General features: G+C 35.9%; 1 protein-coding gene across 1 annotated transcript in view; it reads right to left on the bottom strand.

Moving 5' to 3' along the window:
• UCHL3 (ubiquitin carboxyl-terminal esterase L3 (ubiquitin thiolesterase)) overlaps nt 1-17,620 on the bottom strand; it is a 44,504-nt gene that overhangs the window by 14,313 nt on the left and 12,571 nt on the right. Inside the window, exons 4-6 of the mRNA XM_010014150.1 lie at nt 14,985-15,141; nt 14,501-14,586; nt 13,385-13,432 (exon numbers count right to left, since the gene is read on the bottom strand). Coding sequence (XP_010012452.1) covers nt 13,385-13,432; nt 14,501-14,586; nt 14,985-15,141 — 291 coding nt within the window. The remainder of the gene's footprint in view (nt 1-13,384; nt 13,433-14,500; nt 14,587-14,984; nt 15,142-17,620) is intronic.

Here is a 17,620-nt window from a genome sequence, read left to right as displayed (position 1 = left end):
AGAGGGATGCAGAGTGACACAATGGTGAAGCCTTCGTTCTGCTGTGGCTAACCTGAGGCTGCGATGAGGATGGTGGTGAAGACAGCGAGGACGATGACGACTACATAAACATTAAAAAAGAACATACTTAGCCCACTTAAACTTGAAGTAACATACCTAAAAAGGCAACTGCAAAAGTGTCCACTGCTTACTGTACTGTCCTTTAACTGATTGAATCACATAGATAATAATCAAGAATGTGTTGAGTTTGAATGAGAAGATAAAAGAACAATGAAAATAAGCAAAGACATGGTCCAAATCTGAAGTTTATCATTCGATAAGCTAGAGGTTATTCACACCCAGTGAACTTCATAATATGAACACAAATTAACTGACTCATTCAAGAGACAGACTGTTGGAAAGTGTGGAGGGAAGAGATTTAAGTATCATCTCATGGAAGGAATAGTTGAGAACAGCATGTGATCAGTTTTGTCTACAGCTACAAAAACTGTGAGCAACAGTTCTTTGGTAATTTAGGAAAACTAGGTGGTGCTACTCTGGGATTTAAAATGAATCAAGCAACTACTGTAACAGAACCCAGAGTTTCTTTACTGTTCCATGTCTAACACAAAAGGAAAGCAAAGGAAAAGGGAAGCTTACCGTGGTGAGGTATGCAACTTCCTAAGTTTTTCACCTATTCTTCTAAAATAGCAGGCCAGTGGCAGTATTGCCATTAACACTCAGGATCCCTTTAGTATCCGTGGAAGCAGTAGGACTATGTTAAACCATTCAAATTGTTACTATTAGAAGAAAGACCACAGAAGTATTAAAAACGACTCTCAGCTGCAGCTGACAAAGTTACAGTAAATATATTAAGACCAGAAAGGACCATTGTGATGATTTAGTTTTGATCTTCTGTCCCACACAGGCCACAGGACCAATCAAGTTGAAGTTTTGTTTGGATCAGAACATACTCACAGAATAAAAAACAAACATTCAAGCTTAACAATTTATTTTTTTTTTTACTACTGAAATAAACCAGAACAAATCAAAATTCAAATCAATCCTGTCTGTAGCTACAGAGACAGTAAGTAACATATTCATACAGTTTACTAAATACATCAGTGCTAAATGAAAAGGCAACCTTTTTAGTCCTGCTTAATGAGGATATGAACATGGATCAATGGATTACATTAGTTCATCTGGCCACGATGGCAAACCAGGGGCTCACCTTCAGCTTATCGCCCACCATTCTTTTCCCCTGTCAGCATATAAAAAACACCACAATGTAATCTTCAGTCTTTCAGAGAACCCCTCACCTTGTGTCATGAAATAAACTGTATCTTTTGTGCTAATTACACAGCTTTTATCTGGCCTCAGAACTCTTATGTTTGATGCTAACCTAAAGGGCAATCCAGATTGTCCTGTGTTGATGTTTTGTGCTTTACTATCTCTTGATCTTTTTACACTGCCTGTACGTTTGGGGGTGTATTTTTTATGTTTTCTTCCATGTCACTGATATAAGCTGTTCAACAGTATAGTTCTTAGAAGCATGCAATCCCTGCAGAACTGCACTAGCAAACATACTTACTGATCAGTAATACCCCACTTACCTGCACTGAGACCTGTCAGCTGCTTGTGAATCCATTAAAGTTATGTAAGCAGAACAGAAACTGCAGTTCCTTAAGCTATGCCCCACATCATGCATTCAATGGAATGATTATAGTAGATTGCAAAAACTGAGCATTACATAGCTTCTCTGGAAAAAAACATTTTCACTTTTTAATCAATGTGTAAGTGCCAGTCAAAACCATTTACTTTCTTTGTATTATTTATCTTCTTTCCCGTTCAATTCCCACCACCACCTTTTCCTACCAAGAGTGATAGGAAATTGGTTCTTTCTGCTCCCATGTTGTGGACCTTAAAGACAAAGGCAGGGATAGAAATTCTTCATGAAGAGCAAGCACCAAGAACAGTAGAAACTGCAGAGCTCAGAAAAAAGCATGGAAAGTTATCAAGTCTCATAACCTGCCCAGCGGATAGAGTTTTCCACAGGTTTGTCACAGGTGTTATTTTTCCAATTAGCTTCTGACTTTCAAGCATTCTGATCCACCCCTAAATCTCAGCAGCTCCACATAAAAAAGGACAAAACCAGAAAACCTCTAGCCCAAAAATGTAACTAGATAAAGAAGAATTTAGCAATGACAATACTTCTATGAGTCAGAGATGCTTACAAGAGTTTAATAACTATCACAGTTTATCTGTCCTACTGATTTTTTCCAAATTCTTCACTTGAAGAACCAATTTAAAAATGAGACACTTTACATTTAGACGATGTATCAGATGGCTTTAAAAACAATTTATTCTCAACTTGCCTAAGAAAATTCCAAAAGATGACTGATAAAACACTGCTGCTTAAAGTCCTCACAGTCCACAGACCTTCCTATGGAAGGAGTAACCTGTAAGATCAGAACCTGCTGTGGGGCAGAAACTTAAGAGCTTTGCAAACTAGACAGTTCATGATAAAAGGCAAGACAGACTACACAATGTTTTACAAAATTTTGAGAGCTGCTGCTGTCAGAACAGACCAGATTGTTGGTCTTTCTGGAATCTGCAATATAGTTACTGTTTACTTAGAAACAGTTATAAAACTGAAACTAAAAAACTGGTTGAGATTAGGAATTTACTCTGGCTCTGATGCATTCCATTGACTGGAAGCTGTTAAACTGTATACTTCTGGTCTTTAAAAACCCTCCTGGTGTAATTATTATGAACCTACTAATAAGACTTTGAATATTATCAAATTTAATATTTCTTTAAAAGTATAGGGATGACCAGAATATTGGAAGATGGTTTTTATAAAGCTTTTTTACTTTTGTTACAGTATTTACCACAATTCTTGACTTTTACCATTCTTAATGATTGTACTGACTTGTTTTCTGGCTAATATTTCTAAAATAATAAGAATATATTAACAACACACTCTCTACAAATGCAATGAGACCAGAAAAGACTTTAAATTATCAAAACTGAATTTATAATCTAGGATGCAGTTTAAGGCAACTAATATTTTAGTATTTCTGGGTAAGTATTTGTCCTCATTTTAAATTCCATTCGTTAAATTCTTTATCTTTTATTTCCTGTACTAGTAGGTCCCCTACTGAGATCGAAGACAAAGACAAATTTCCTCCACACTGAAAACATACTTTTGCATCTGTACACGTGAAATTTCAATAGACTGTATATAGGAATTCTGGAAAAGCGAAGTTAACACTGGATTATGTCTAATTAACAAGGCTACAATCAATAGCCATAAAATTCCATGGATTGCTCTAATAATAAGCACAAATTAAGCAGTATCAATTGAAGGTCTTTTTAACTGAATATTAAGAAATAAAAACATAATTACATGTCCATATTAATATGAGATTAATTTTGAATACACATCTCCAAATAAAGGATACAAAGTCATACATTTCACATTTAATTTGAAATGTGGAAGTCAAATCATGAGAGACTTGAGACACTATTTAAATAAGACTTATTAACAACTAGAAACTGCAGAGAAGGGAGAATTAGACTAACTTCACAAGAAGAAAAGATCACAGGAACATATTTCTGTGCTGAAAATTGCAGCAGGTCAAGTATCTGAAGTGGTAAAACAAAATCCCTGAAATAGAATTGAGTATTATTGTCCTATAAACCAGCAAGCACATTAAGTTTATGGTTTGTAATGCAAAAAATACTTTATAAACTAGTTAAAAGCTTCATGGAACAGGTCCAAAAAATGTTCAAGCAATTATCACCTGCCCCAATCCAAAACTCAATCCTATATATTGTTGTTATTAAGGCCTAGAGCCATTTAAGTCTAAGATCTAAAAGAAACACCTATAAAGTTTGTCAGGCACCAAGAGCTGTGCTTTTGCACACACCTAAAAGTGCAGAAGTTTGACAGTGCTGAGTAGCTCATGATTTGGCTCATGCCCAGACCAGTGAGGTTCTAGAAACAGGGATCTGTCTGCTCATCTTGCATGGGGAACCCAATCCAGCAAAGTACTTTAAGTCCATGTCTAATGCATTGAAGACCTGACAGGACAAAGTGGTGTCTGATACTGCACGACCATTTCTTCCCAAGACAAAATATTTATTACTGATTAACTTGCTAGTGGTGATAAAAATTCATCTATCTGGAAGCTCAACTTCAGGACTTTTTTCAATAGAAATTCAAGCCCATGCTCCGTCCTTTAAGGAAGCTTCCCTGTCTATCAACTGACAAACTATGCTGGGACTGTTGGTTTCTTCTTTCCTCCATTTTGAGGTTGTGTCACTGTGTAGAAAGAAATGCTAGTTGGACTGGGACAGAGATCAAAGGAGCTTTAACTGTACATCAACACCACCAGAAACTTGGGAAACAGAAGGAGATACAATACTTTTAGGTCTGTCTTTGTTTCATATACACAACGCTGGGATCAGAGGCCCTGCCACATGTTCTGCATCTGCTCAGTTGAGTCAATCCATGAGTGTACAATAACTCCTCCCTACAAAGTGTTTGTGGCCTCATTATACAGTTCCCATACAGTAAGCCCTGTAGTAGAGATGGGGGAGGGTTGAAGTGACAATAAAAAGTGCAACTTTTACAGACAAACGGACAATAAGAGTTATTATGTTTAAGATTATATTCAGAGAGGATGTACTTAATATCTATCATTTTCCCCTGCCACCTTTTAAGGCTTTTTTTTGTTTTGCTGAAGTAACTGCTCATTATTGAATTCAACACAGTGTTTTAAAGGGTCTGTATTACAGTTCAAAGTGTAATAGTGTTTTTCTTCCTTAGAAGTCATTATCCTTAGTGGGTTTTTTACATGCAAATTAAATCTATGCATCATGTCTGAAAAAAAATTCTCTCCTTCCTTCACAAGTGTTTTCAATCTTTTAACAGCATTAGAAGCCTGTTATGGTGGTGGTGGCGACGAAATCTTCAGACACTAAGTTCCTTCAAGATTTTATAAGAAAATAAGCAGCCAGACAAAGGAAGTATTCCACAGAGGCAGAAGCTGCTTCATGAGCTCATCTCCAACACCACAGAATTCACACCAATGAGACACATTAGGAATATTTCAACTGCAAGAAAAGCCTTGTTCCTAACCAGAACTTCCTTACATGCAACAAAAGCCTGTGTAACATGCACATTCATATGAAGTTAAGGTTCATAAACTCCACTCCACACAGCGCTACTTCTTTTGTCAACATTACAATTATCAGCATTAATATGTATTGAAACAGATATTACAGTTTTTAAACTGAATTGGGCTATATCTGCTAGCTGATCAACTGCTGCACCAGTAGGTTTAATTAGTGCTTCTGCAGCTGGTAAAGGAAAAACTTTATAGTATTCTCCATATCAGTTTAATCCATGATTAAGAACAGGCAGTAACCTGAGAGTATTACTTTGCTAGACATATAGCTAAAGACAGAGCTTAGGACGAGAAAAAATGGTGAGATCAGAGCACCCAAAAAAAAAAATCTTTTCAAAATTAGTGATAACTTATCTCTCTCTGGAGACCTAAATTTAAGTTCTATGGCCTATGTTAGGCAAAAGTCAAGCTAGATTATCACAATGGTGACTTCTGTGATCAAAGATTAGTGAAATTACAAAAAAAAAAAAAAAAAAAAAAAGAGAGAAGTTCTGAAGGTTAGGGAGCTCTCCAAAACCTAAATTAATGGGATTTTTTCCAAATAGTTTTTCCTCTGCAAGATTTTTTTTTTCTTGAATACATTGAACTGCATTGTTGCACACCCAATTTAGTGGGAGATGTCCCTGTCCATGGCAGGTGGTAGAACTAATGATCTTAAGGTCCTTTCCAACACAAATCACTCTATGAGTGTTTATTTTTAGAATGCTTCCTTGAGCAAAGTCTGTTGATGCAACACCAATGCTCTGAGTAGTTTTAGCCCACTTCTAGCTTTAGCCTTAGTAGTAAAATGTTGGGGCAGTCTTAAGGATTGCAAATTCTTATAATTTTTATTCTCTCCAATTAGTGATTGGATAAAGAATAGAACAGAGAGACAAATCAGTTTCTCTTCTGCCTGCGGGAAAGGGGTTGAGTGTGAACTCAACCATCGCCTGTCATGCTTAGCCTGCTAAAATGCGAGTGAGCAAACAGATGGTTAGAGCCTGCTGTTTGCGGTCTCTTACACAGATAGTGCAAGAACAGCACTGGAGGTGTTATGGATTGGAGAGATGAAAAACAAAAAAAACAAACAAAAAAAAAAAAAAAACCAAACCCAAAACTTATGGCTGTTGGTTGGTACAGATGTTGGATGCAAAACTGCAGAAACATTTTATCACTTTCACTTCTTATTTCTATTTCTTATACAGCTGTTATTTAAATTCATGGGCTGCTTTATGGGTGCGAATATCCTCTATAGTATGTTCCATCCTAGGAATCAGAGATACTTCATACAGATTTTACAGTTAAGCATAAGACCCAGAATAACAGTTCAGTAAAATTGCTTATAAATCAGATTGATGCATGTCTCAAACACTGATGCATTAAATAACATAGCAATGCAATGAGTTAAAAACTAATCATTTCCAAAATGCTTTGCATGATTCTAGTAAGTCCATTTTTACACTTCTACTGTGTAGGCTGTAAAAGCGAAAAAGCTGTAGCTAATATTTTTAGGCAACTTCATTGCCTTTAGAGGACAGATTACATGCTTGTTCTGTAATGCTAAGCTAAACAAAAATCAGAAATAGTTATATAACTGATCTGATATTCTCCCGAGGTGCAAATGTTTCTTTACAATACTATGGGTTGTTCAGAAGAAACACTGAGGAATATGGGATGTTTGAGAAAAAAATCCCCACCGTACGTTCTTGGCAGGAGTGAAAAGGAAGCTCCTTTATGCTGCTTCTCTAACAATAAATTGTAATGCCCCAGGGAACCAGGGATCTTTGAAAGTTCAGGTTTTATAGCAGTTGAGAACAGAGTGCATTGACTCTACTTAGTTCTTGCCAATGTTAACGACTGTTACTGTGATCAAAGTCTAACTTGGTGCATTCCAAGGAAGATTATAGTTCTCAAGACACACTAAACAAGTTTACAGACTACAGTTTGCAGTTATGGTTTGAGTTAAGGAAGGAATCAGGCTGTGGTAGCTTTTTTTAGTGGGTGCCAACTTCAATCCATGTTAATAATATTCCTGATCAAACTTGTGAACAAAAAGTTTATCTAAGTAAACATACTGATGTGCACAAGTACTTCAGGTTTTTATGAACATCTGAGACCAGTTCTTTCTTGTGACTTTCATACTGCCAGAGTCAAACACCAATTTTGATTTTCAAAGGCTAATTTTTCCACCATAAATATTTTTAACAGCAGTCTAATGAGGTGCAAGAATGTTGTTTCAATTTAAGTGGCAGCTCAGACAGAGCACCTCAGTCTGTTCAGTTCCGAGCCTCATTTAGCCCAATATACAGTTCTAGTAGTCAAAGCTGTCAGTTGATACACAGATGTATGAAGTGTATTAAAAAAAACCAAAAAAACAAAAAAACCCAAACAACCCAAACCAAATAAACAAAAAACCCCAGGAGAAGTTACAGAACCAAAGATAGTATTTTCTGTGCTCCCTGAAAGAGTTGATACATTTTGTATTGCAGTTCTCTCTCCATAATAACTAGTAACTGAAATACTGTAGGTTAAACTTCATTTAGTTGGACAGTCTCAATAGCCTCTAAGGAAAACAAAGGAAAACCAGGAATCTGAGAGTTCTTAATTTTTTCCTGCAAATTTAGGCCATGTACAAAATCAAGCTCTTATTATTCCTCTAACCAATATCTAACACAGGTATTTCAAGTGGCCATTTCACTTTTATTTATTTGCTTGATTGAAACCTTATTTTGAGCTGTATTGTAGTAACATTTAAAAGAAGTAAACCTCCAAAAGACCACAAATCATATTCTGCTAAGTAGTAATGCATAAACCATGCTAAAACTACCCTGTCCAAAAATATTTCAACCTTTAACACAAAAGTGGTTCCATATGCCGCAAGTACCACAAGACATAATAAAAAGTTCACTCTATCATTTGAACAAAAAGTGATATGGAAAGCCATTTGTCAGCAGTTAGTGATATCTTGATGTTGCACAAACAGCCTGCCAATTACTTAACACCACAACTATTTGAGTATTTGCTGTGCACAGAAGCAAAAGCTGATCTAAGTATAGTCTGCTAAGCCTTCTCCTCTCTTCCCAGGAGTGTGCTTCTAACACATCTGTGCCACCATTAGCTCCTACAAGTCAGTAAGATGAGCTGTTCCAGGAAGCTGGTGGAAGACAGAAGGTATTGTAGATAGTCTGACAATCCAGAGTGATTTCAACAACCACAATCACATGCACACCTGGCTAAAACTTCAGATACTATTATCAGGATAGTACTTGAGCATGACTTAAGCATGTCAAAGCAATTAGAAATGCAGAAATTAAATACGGATTATTCTCCCGATCTAATTACTTGACTAAAGGCCGATGAAGTACTTTCTAAAAGACTAATATGGTATAGCTTGCCATTTTCCTTACTGTAGAATTGAGCTGTAACAGTTGCAAAGTAGTGAATGTGGATGTCAGTAATATGAGAACAGAACAAAAATCTTGCTACTCACATTATTATATTCACATTCTAAAAAGGTCATTTATTTCAAGAATCAGTACAGATAATATTTTCTAACTGGAATAACTTCCCTCAAGCTAACAAAGCTAAACAATTTCTACCTATTTCTGGTTTACTTCTGTAACAACTGTGCCTTTGCATTTTCCTCCTTTCCAGCTCTCTCAAGAAACAATACAGTAACTTTTTATAAGTAACGAAAATTGCTAGGCAGGATGCAAAATAAGTTTCCTCCCCAACTCCAATACTTTTGCTTTGCAAAAGACTCTAGGCCTGGAAGTCTCTCACATAATGACATGTTTTCCTGTTTTCACTGAAAACTCTACCCTCAGATTTTCTGATCTGTTACTTGAAAACAGTTACTTTGACTGTTCTGATAGAAAGCAACCCAAGAAATAAAACAAAACAAAACAAACTACGAACCTAACCCTGGTCAATGCTATGAAATAAAGAGGATCTTGAGTAGCTGACAACTATTCTAGTCTCAGCAATAGCTGCCTTTCAGGAGCTATCATCACACAGTAAGGAGAGCAAGTTGGATCCACGAAGCTTTGTTGTAAAGCCCTAGATCCTTTATTTGGCAACTTTGGATATGAAATACCTGTCACTTGAGAAAGTGTAAGCTTCAGCAGCATAAAATTTAATAGAAAGACTGTTATAAGAGTCTTGGATTAATTGCCCTCATTATGATACTCAAATATGGGACCAGAATCAACCTACCCTTGAAACTAACACCACACTTCTGTGGAATTATTCCCAGATCTTAGTGCTTGCTACCACAGTAATTTTAAACAGACCTACATTTTTTACATATAGAAGTACCCACAGGACTGCTATATTTATTTATTTGCTTTACTGTAGTGAAAAAAGTGGGCCATGGAGCCACAGAATCTAGGAGTCTTAACATAGAAACTGAATCAAATCTGGTCCAAAACCTCACCTCTAGCAGAAGCCCAAATTTACAATCCTTTTAATCAGCAAACCTGAAATGAATTAGCAAAATTAAAACTGCTTAACTGTTCCTAAAATTCAAACTCTTTGAATGCACAAAAAAAAAAAAATCTGTATTTTTAAGAGAATATTTAAGTAATTTCGTAAAAGTTCAGTAAGCTTCATTAAAAAATTCACATATTTTAATACAAAAAAACCCCTCCCCAAAATACTCAGTTCTAATCCAGTCTATAGATGGCCCGTAAAAGGGCGGTTGGGTTTTCTTTGTGGGGTGTGAGTTGTTTTGCTTTTTGAAACTAGGCAAATTAGTAACAGCTATCAAACTTACGAAGCCTGCTAAAGCACCCATCAAGGCAGAACACGCCATAGCTCTCAGCTTCAATCCATTTGCTTAGCAATTCATCTAAATGCTTCATCTAAATAGATTGCATATTAATGATAAATCCCAGAAACAAAGTGATCACTGTAACTCTTCTCTTCCAGCAATCACTGAAATGTAGAATCTAGCTATCCATTAATATTAAAGTTAAATAAGTAATACCCTGCTAAATACTTTTTTTAAAATATACCTCTTCTTCAAAACATAATTAAAAAAAAATGATTACAGGTTACCCTAAAATAGAAAAAAATCCTACACACCAGACAACACGAAAAGATGAAATACAGAGATACTAGAAAGATAGCATTGCTTTACTGTATTACTTTTAACCTTTTATTTCTCATAAACTTGCTTTATTTTGAGGTTTGAAATACACACATGGAACAGAAACAAAAGCAGAAAATCCACTAGTGTATTATACAAACCAAGTACATCCGAGATGATTAAAAGTAATAATAATTGAGAAGACTTAGCAGCACCGCCAGGAGCAATCAACCAATAAAGGCTTTACTTAGAAGCATTGAAGGCTTAACCCTCAGATATCTGAGAAAACAGAGTCAACAAAAAAAAAAAAGCATCACAAGAGAACTATCTGCATTCTTTGCTGTTTTTAAACCTTCTAAATTTTTAGATTACGCAAGATTTTACTTTTACCTTGGTGGTCTGAAAATGTGTTTTGCATGGTGGAAGGAAAGAATAAAATCTTGAAAGCAGTTACAAAGTTTCTTAGCCAAATCAGCAAAGCTGACTTCCATACATTCCACTTTTGGAAGTTCCTCTAACACAGTTGAGCTTAAGCAACATTTTCAGAAGACTAAGTGGACAGCACTATGCAATACCTACCCAAGGGACAGAACTATCCACAGAGCAGGCTATTCTTAGGAAGCACAAAAGCCGAGTTAATTATCCTAAATGAGTAGGCTGCACATTTTCTTAATCTTTAAGTTTGTAAGAGACCTGCAAAGCACTTTTTGCTCTCAAAGATACAGCACTTACTACTATTAAGCAACTACATAAACAACTGTATTCAAAGGAAAGATTTCTATGCAAAATGCCCTGGCTGTTCTGGGGGGAGTGGAGTCAAGGATGAGGGGGAGAACAAAAACCCAACAAAGTCATAGAAGGGCAAACATGCTCCTTTCCAGCTCTGAAAGGAAGTTTAAATTCTCAGCAAAGTAACCCTAGCAATAGCAGACACGCAGGAGGAATGGGATTCTCTTATCTCTTGCTCCAAAGGTACTAGAAATTATCAACTTATCCTGCAGGACAAGTCAACATCTCTGTATCACCTGCATATGCTAACTTCAGCATCTTCAAGGGCATGCTGTTCATGAGTCCCTTTACCACTACATGAAGAGGTATACAGCAACATTTAAAGCGTACCATTAGAAGGAAAAAGACTAGGAGATTAACTCACTCCAACTGTCAATTACACTTCCCAGCATATTCACATTTCAGATTTTGTTTTGCTTACAAAGAAATGTACTTTAAAGCAAAGCAATTCCTCCTATACAGATGAAAAGGGAGGCCTTGATGCCAATTTAACCATAGTGTAGTAGGACAGGATCTTCAGGCAGTTAGATGTTCCAGTGAGATAACTTGTTTATTTCTCTCTCCTTGGTTGATGGATCAGAATTATTCTGAAAAATGGTCCTAGGATATGTATTCAGCCATTGTACTATTTCAAATTTGAAAACAGAAAGACAGGAAGAAGTTACTTTACCAGTGTAAGTAATATTCATGTTGAATTACTTCCAGATTCAACTATGCCAAATGGAATAATAAATGTCTGGCAGGGAAACTACCTATTCAATATTTGTTTTTAAACATGGTTGCTAAAACAATCTTGTAAATTTTTTATGGAAAAAAAGTCTTCAGCTTTCCATGCAATTATTAGTCTTTTTTATTGTGGTTATCTTGATCAGGAAACAAATTAATTTGTGGAAGTTCAAGAAGTTAACTGTCCCTTACTAGGAGATGCCATCACCACTTAATGCTTTCTGAATCTTTATGAAGACTCTTGAGAACTACAAAGTTCCTGCATTTTCTTTCCCAATCATTCCTTAATTTCTGCCACAGAAACATACACAAACCATTCCATGGAGGAATGTCACAGTATATGAAAACAACTAAAGAACATTTTTCTCTTTCACTAAGATCTTAGGAAGAGATTCAGTCTTCAGCAACTTGTGGCAATAATCTTCACAGCCTCTCTCTTACTGAGCTTGCCAAAAATATCTAGAAAAGGACTCATTAATAAAGGAAACAGACCAGATTTTCTTTTTGAGTTTCTCCCTTAGAGAAGAAAGAAGAATAAGAATTTGTTCTGATGTTTCTTCCTGAAATGCAGAACTTTTGATTAATTTGGAGAAAGAGTTAAGAAGAGTGGTGGTTTTTTTGAAGAAAACATCACACAAAGTGGAGTATTTGTAACAAAATGGTTACAACAATTTTCATTTCATGATGGTGGGGCAAGAGTGAACAGAAAGGACTGCTTTGCTTTCCCCTGCATTGTTTAGAAGACACTGCACAAGCCATATGAAGAAAGAAAACCTCATCTCCTGTACTACAAGAAAAAAAAAATAAATAAAAAGAAAGCAGATGAGCCACTGCAGTCTCAGCCAAACAGAGGAAGGCTCCTCTCTTTGTCAAACAAAGCACTGCAAGCAACAATCTAATCAATTTTCTTTTTGTGGAATAAATACCATGATCTGAACCAGAAAGATGGAAAACTGCCTTAGTATGACTGAAGCAGAACAATATTGACTGTTAAGTTTATATTTATTCTACGTTTTTTCATTGTTGCTGGGGTGGTGGTTTCTTTTTTGTTGTTTTGTGGGGCTTGGGGGTTTTTATCCCTCAATCTGTTGGGGGATAAAAGCTTATAAAGATACGTATTAGTGAGAATTTACCTGAATTAGTATTTTTATACAAACAGCACACACACAGTGGCAAACCAAGCATTGTACTATTTCTTTTGCTTAATAAAAACTTCAGACCCTCAGAAAATGTTTGCTTCCCTTGTATGATTACTATGGATCTTACAGTCTTACCTACGGATTTGCCACACCAAAATCTCAGCTTTCATTAAAAATACTGTTACTGGCTGTTTGAAATTAAGGTTGAAAAGATCATCTATGTTATGTAAAATCTTAAAAAATATCCCAAAGCACACAAACCCCAAACCAAAAAATCAAAACAAAACATATAAACAAGCCTCAAGTTTGGTTTCTCCCCCAACTATGCCATTTGATTTTGTGCCTTCATTTTTGACTAATGACACAATACTGCAAACCAAGCAGTGATCTCCATTTCAGTGTAAACCTTTAATGCAAGATTATTTTCATTTCAATTATATTCAACTCAAAGTAGTTATTAACAAAGAATTCTTTAAAAAAATGAATACCTCAGTCTGACCTTCATGGGCACTGGATTCATGAGTGACACGAATAGCCTAAAATTAAAACATATTTCAATCAGACTTTAAATGAGAGACTTTCAGTGTTTTAAGAATCACCATATGCTCTTCATTTGATCAAATGCCATAGATGTAACTATTTTTGTTCAGTGCTTGTAATAAATAAATGATTTAATAAACAAACTCCACTTCCAAGGGTCTCAGAAGACCAATAATTCAGTTTCATCACAATCAATTCAAATCAAATACCTAACAGTTTGTAATAGCACTTTTACACACAGAAAAAACCACAGGCAAGTGTTTTTGGTAAAATACTCAAAATACTTGAGACAAACTCTGATCAGGTATCTTGTGTCCAGCATTTCTACAGAAAATGTCATCGAACCTCTGCTGTTTCTGTTTGTTACTACTTCCCTCAGCCACATGGTAACATCCGTATTCCTGAGGACTTCACAATAAGCTTAAATGGAACTAAGAGTCAAAAATCATTAAGATTTTCACTTTGAGAGAAGATCATCATTACTATCAGGAGCAAATTAGCATTCTCCCCTTTCACTACTGACCAGATAATTCTGCCGCACCCTTTCAAACAGCACTAATCTGGCTAACCGCACTATCAGCTAGCTCATCTAATTGTTTGGAATGGTGGCAGAAAGAGATTGTATTTCAGCCAGATCAGCTCTTTGTGTGCCCCAAATTGCTATAGCCAAAGAGAGGTGACTAGAAGGTACAAATGAGGGGAGGCAGCAGAAGGACCATTCTTTCAGCCACAGATCAGCTTAAATTGATGATTAAACTGCAGCCTGAACCTCCAAAAAGATTATGCACACATTTCTCATCTATTTCAAAGTAATTTTAAACTAAGCCAGTGAATTAATATGGATGAGGAACATTGACAAAATCCATTCCGCTGACTGAGCTGCGGGCAGGCAGGCACACTATAAACTACCAAAGCAGGGTTTACTTTGTAGCAACTGATCAGAAACTTAAATGTAAAATCAAATTTTTTAAGTGCTTCACTGGATCCAGTCCTAAGGACAGTATCTGCTAATGCGAGTAATTCTTACACCATTTTAAATAAAAGTAAAAACACATGATACTAACTTCGTAAGTTTCTAGATATTTGGCCCTCTCTTCAGGAGTCATAGATAATGAATCTTCTAGGAACTTTTTCAGTGAAGAATTGGTTTCTTGAAAAAATATGAGAAAGACATAATTATGAGTCATGCTTTAACTCCAACTTCATTGAAAGCTTACAGAATGCTTATATCCAACAAAAGAGGTAAAGATATAATTACATTGTATCTTTAAAACACTGAAGGCTGACTGTGTGAGGAACTGCTACCAGCTGTGGTTTGCAATGTTTGTGGAGTGCTTTAGTTTGTGGATTAGCATGAAATACTGTTTTCATAATTATAGGCAGAAACACTCTTTGAATAGAGATCATCCTTTTTGAATGGTTATATTCAGAGAAAAGAGTACAAAATGCCTCCTTCCTTCCTTCCATGCCTCCCCACAGGTAATGGAAAAAAACAGGGAAAAGCCAGCAAAGAAAAAACCCAACCAAGAACCCCCAACTCAAACTTACCAAAATTCATTTTATCTCTATTGTTTGCAATAGCATGAATTAGCCCAATTGTTCCACAAGCATTGTTAATGGTTTGCTTCATGAAATATACTGATGATTTGACATCTTGCCCCTTAGCTTTTATTCTCTCTTCTTCTTCTGTTCTGAAGGTTTCATACTAGAAAGAAAGTTACAGACATTTCACAAATAGTGCAAATAAATACTGGCTACATTATTCAAGCAAAAATAAATTAAACAAAGCACCAGCTAACTGTTTCTTAACCAGTGTCTTGTCACTAGCCAAAAACTAGTCACACTTGAAACATCATTTTTAAACACCTGTTATCTAACATAATTTCAAAAATGTCTAAAATATTTCTTTGATCTGAGCACTTGCCACTGTCTATCTTCGATCCAACAAAAAGCTTTCAAGGACGGAGATCTCAAAGTACTATCAAGCAAACCATAATACTTCAGGTTTTTAATCAGGATGAAGCATTCTCACAAGTTCCATTTTTACATTTTATTTTTTCCCGGAATACAAAACAGGCCCTTCAAAAGCCACATTAAAGTGAATGTTTATATTCTTAGTGAAAGAATTTAGTTTGAACAATATGAAGTACTTGTTTTGTAAAGAATTGACTAAAATCTGTTCTACTGTACAACAGTGTGTTGGTTTTGTGGGGGTTTTTTGTTGATTGTGGTTCTTGGGGGAGGGGCAGTTTTGGGTTTTTTTCCTTGTTTGATTGGTTTTTGTTATTATTTAAAGATTTTCATCTCAGAGAGACAAAAAAAAAAAAAAAAAAGAAAACTGCAAATATTCCAGCCAACACTGTTCTTTCTGCCTCCTTTACCTCTTACTAGGTACTTCTGGAGACAAAAAAAAAATATTGCAGTAGATGTGCTTTTTATAGAAGTATTACAAAAGCAAACTTGAATGCAAAAGATTATCAAGGAACTCTCTATAAAGACCCATGAGAATTTTTTTCTCAGACTTTGTGTACAATCTGTGACAAACAGAAACAAGAAATTTTTCCAGGGTCATGATCCACGCCTGCAGCCTGTCTGAATGGTCTAAGAAATAGTAAGAGCACTTACAAAGCATTTTAATTTGACACCACTTAACTGCAAGTTAAACAGGCTTAATTAAGAAAAAAAAATTCTGATGTCTATGAAATTGGACCAAAGTTCAGATTAGAGACTGCAAACAATATATACAATATAGCTGCCATTTACTCCCTGCCAACCAAAATAAACTCCATGGCAAAAATAAATATGTAAGTGTGAAGAATATTGAAAATACATTTTTGAGCAAGGGTTAGATCAGATCACCTCAAGAGGTCCCTCCTAACCCGAACTATCCCATCATATGTGTATTCATTGGACAATGCCCAAAATGCCCAATGCTCACAGTAGTCACTTTGTATAGAATCTACAATGCAGACTAAGAAAGTCATTGACCTTCAAACTGGACAATAACCCTAAGACTGTCTGTATGCTAAGAAGAGTATCTTGCCCTAAAAGCAAGTTTAAGCAAATTGATTTATAAGAATCATAAAAGAAGTGAACTTCTAGACAGACCAAAGACATGACAGAAAAGTGTTTAAAAGGCAGCAAAATTATTTGAGGCACATTTTCATAAATGTAGACACAGCCAAGAAAAATAAATAATATATTAAAGCAGAATGTAAAGACCATATTAAAAGGGAGACTGAGGAGAGGAAAAGTACTCCAGAAATACAGGAACACTCTAGAGTCTTGTGGAGTTCATACTGAACCACAAAAGCTTCAGAACACTGGGACTTCACATGAAAGATTTGGCCTTCACACACTCAGGCTGCACAGATGATAGAGACATGTGTCCTTTATGTCTCTACTGGATTAACATGCTGGAGAAAATCTCAGACATTTGGCTGGTGGTCAAATTTGATTGACCAACACAACAAAGCATATGCTGTTTCTCTGTTTCTGTTTGACATATGCTTCTTCAGGATGAAATCAGATACAACTCCTGGAACAAGAGGAAGGTTGTTCTTTCCAATGGGATGATGGTCCCAGGGTATGACCCAAGAAAGGAAGCTTGCAAGGCAGCGAGGCAAAAGAAAAGTTAGTCACAGAAGGAGCTCAGACCTGTAGCTCAAACAGTCAGAAACCACAGCACACAGAAAACACTACCTCAAAGGTGACAGAAATTATATTTCCTGAAGATAGGTGAGGACAGTTAAGAGTTTGCTTAAATTTAAAACTACCAAGGTGGCTGAAATCAAGCCTGAAAAGGACTGCCTGCGGTTTTGGAGAAACTGAGAATGCAAAGGTTTACAGGAGCTAAAGAGCAAAAGTCACTCTTCTCTCTATTTAAATGGGGTTTGTTACAGAAGTTAAGCTCTAACAGCTAACTGCTTTGTCCTTTGAAGCCATATGGTCTTTTTGAGATACAGATACAAAGGAAGAAGCTTGGACAGCTTCACCTGTTCGTCAGACTTCATTACAATCAGGTAAGAGTTTTATAAATTGAAATATCAATACAAAACACACATTTCAACCTATGTAATACTTGAAGGAGATATGCAAGATAGATGTCTTCTCTTTGTAGAAGCATATGACAAGATAAAACAAACAGACTTGATTTACCCAAATCAAGTATTACAAAACCTAAC

Source organism: Nestor notabilis, unplaced genomic scaffold (genome assembly GCF_000696875.1).
Source record: "Nestor notabilis isolate BGI_N333 unplaced genomic scaffold, ASM69687v1 scaffold3625, whole genome shotgun sequence".
Taxonomy (NCBI): domain Eukaryota; kingdom Metazoa; phylum Chordata; class Aves; order Psittaciformes; family Psittacidae; genus Nestor; species Nestor notabilis.
This window is presented reverse-complemented; position numbering and strand designations above follow the sequence as displayed.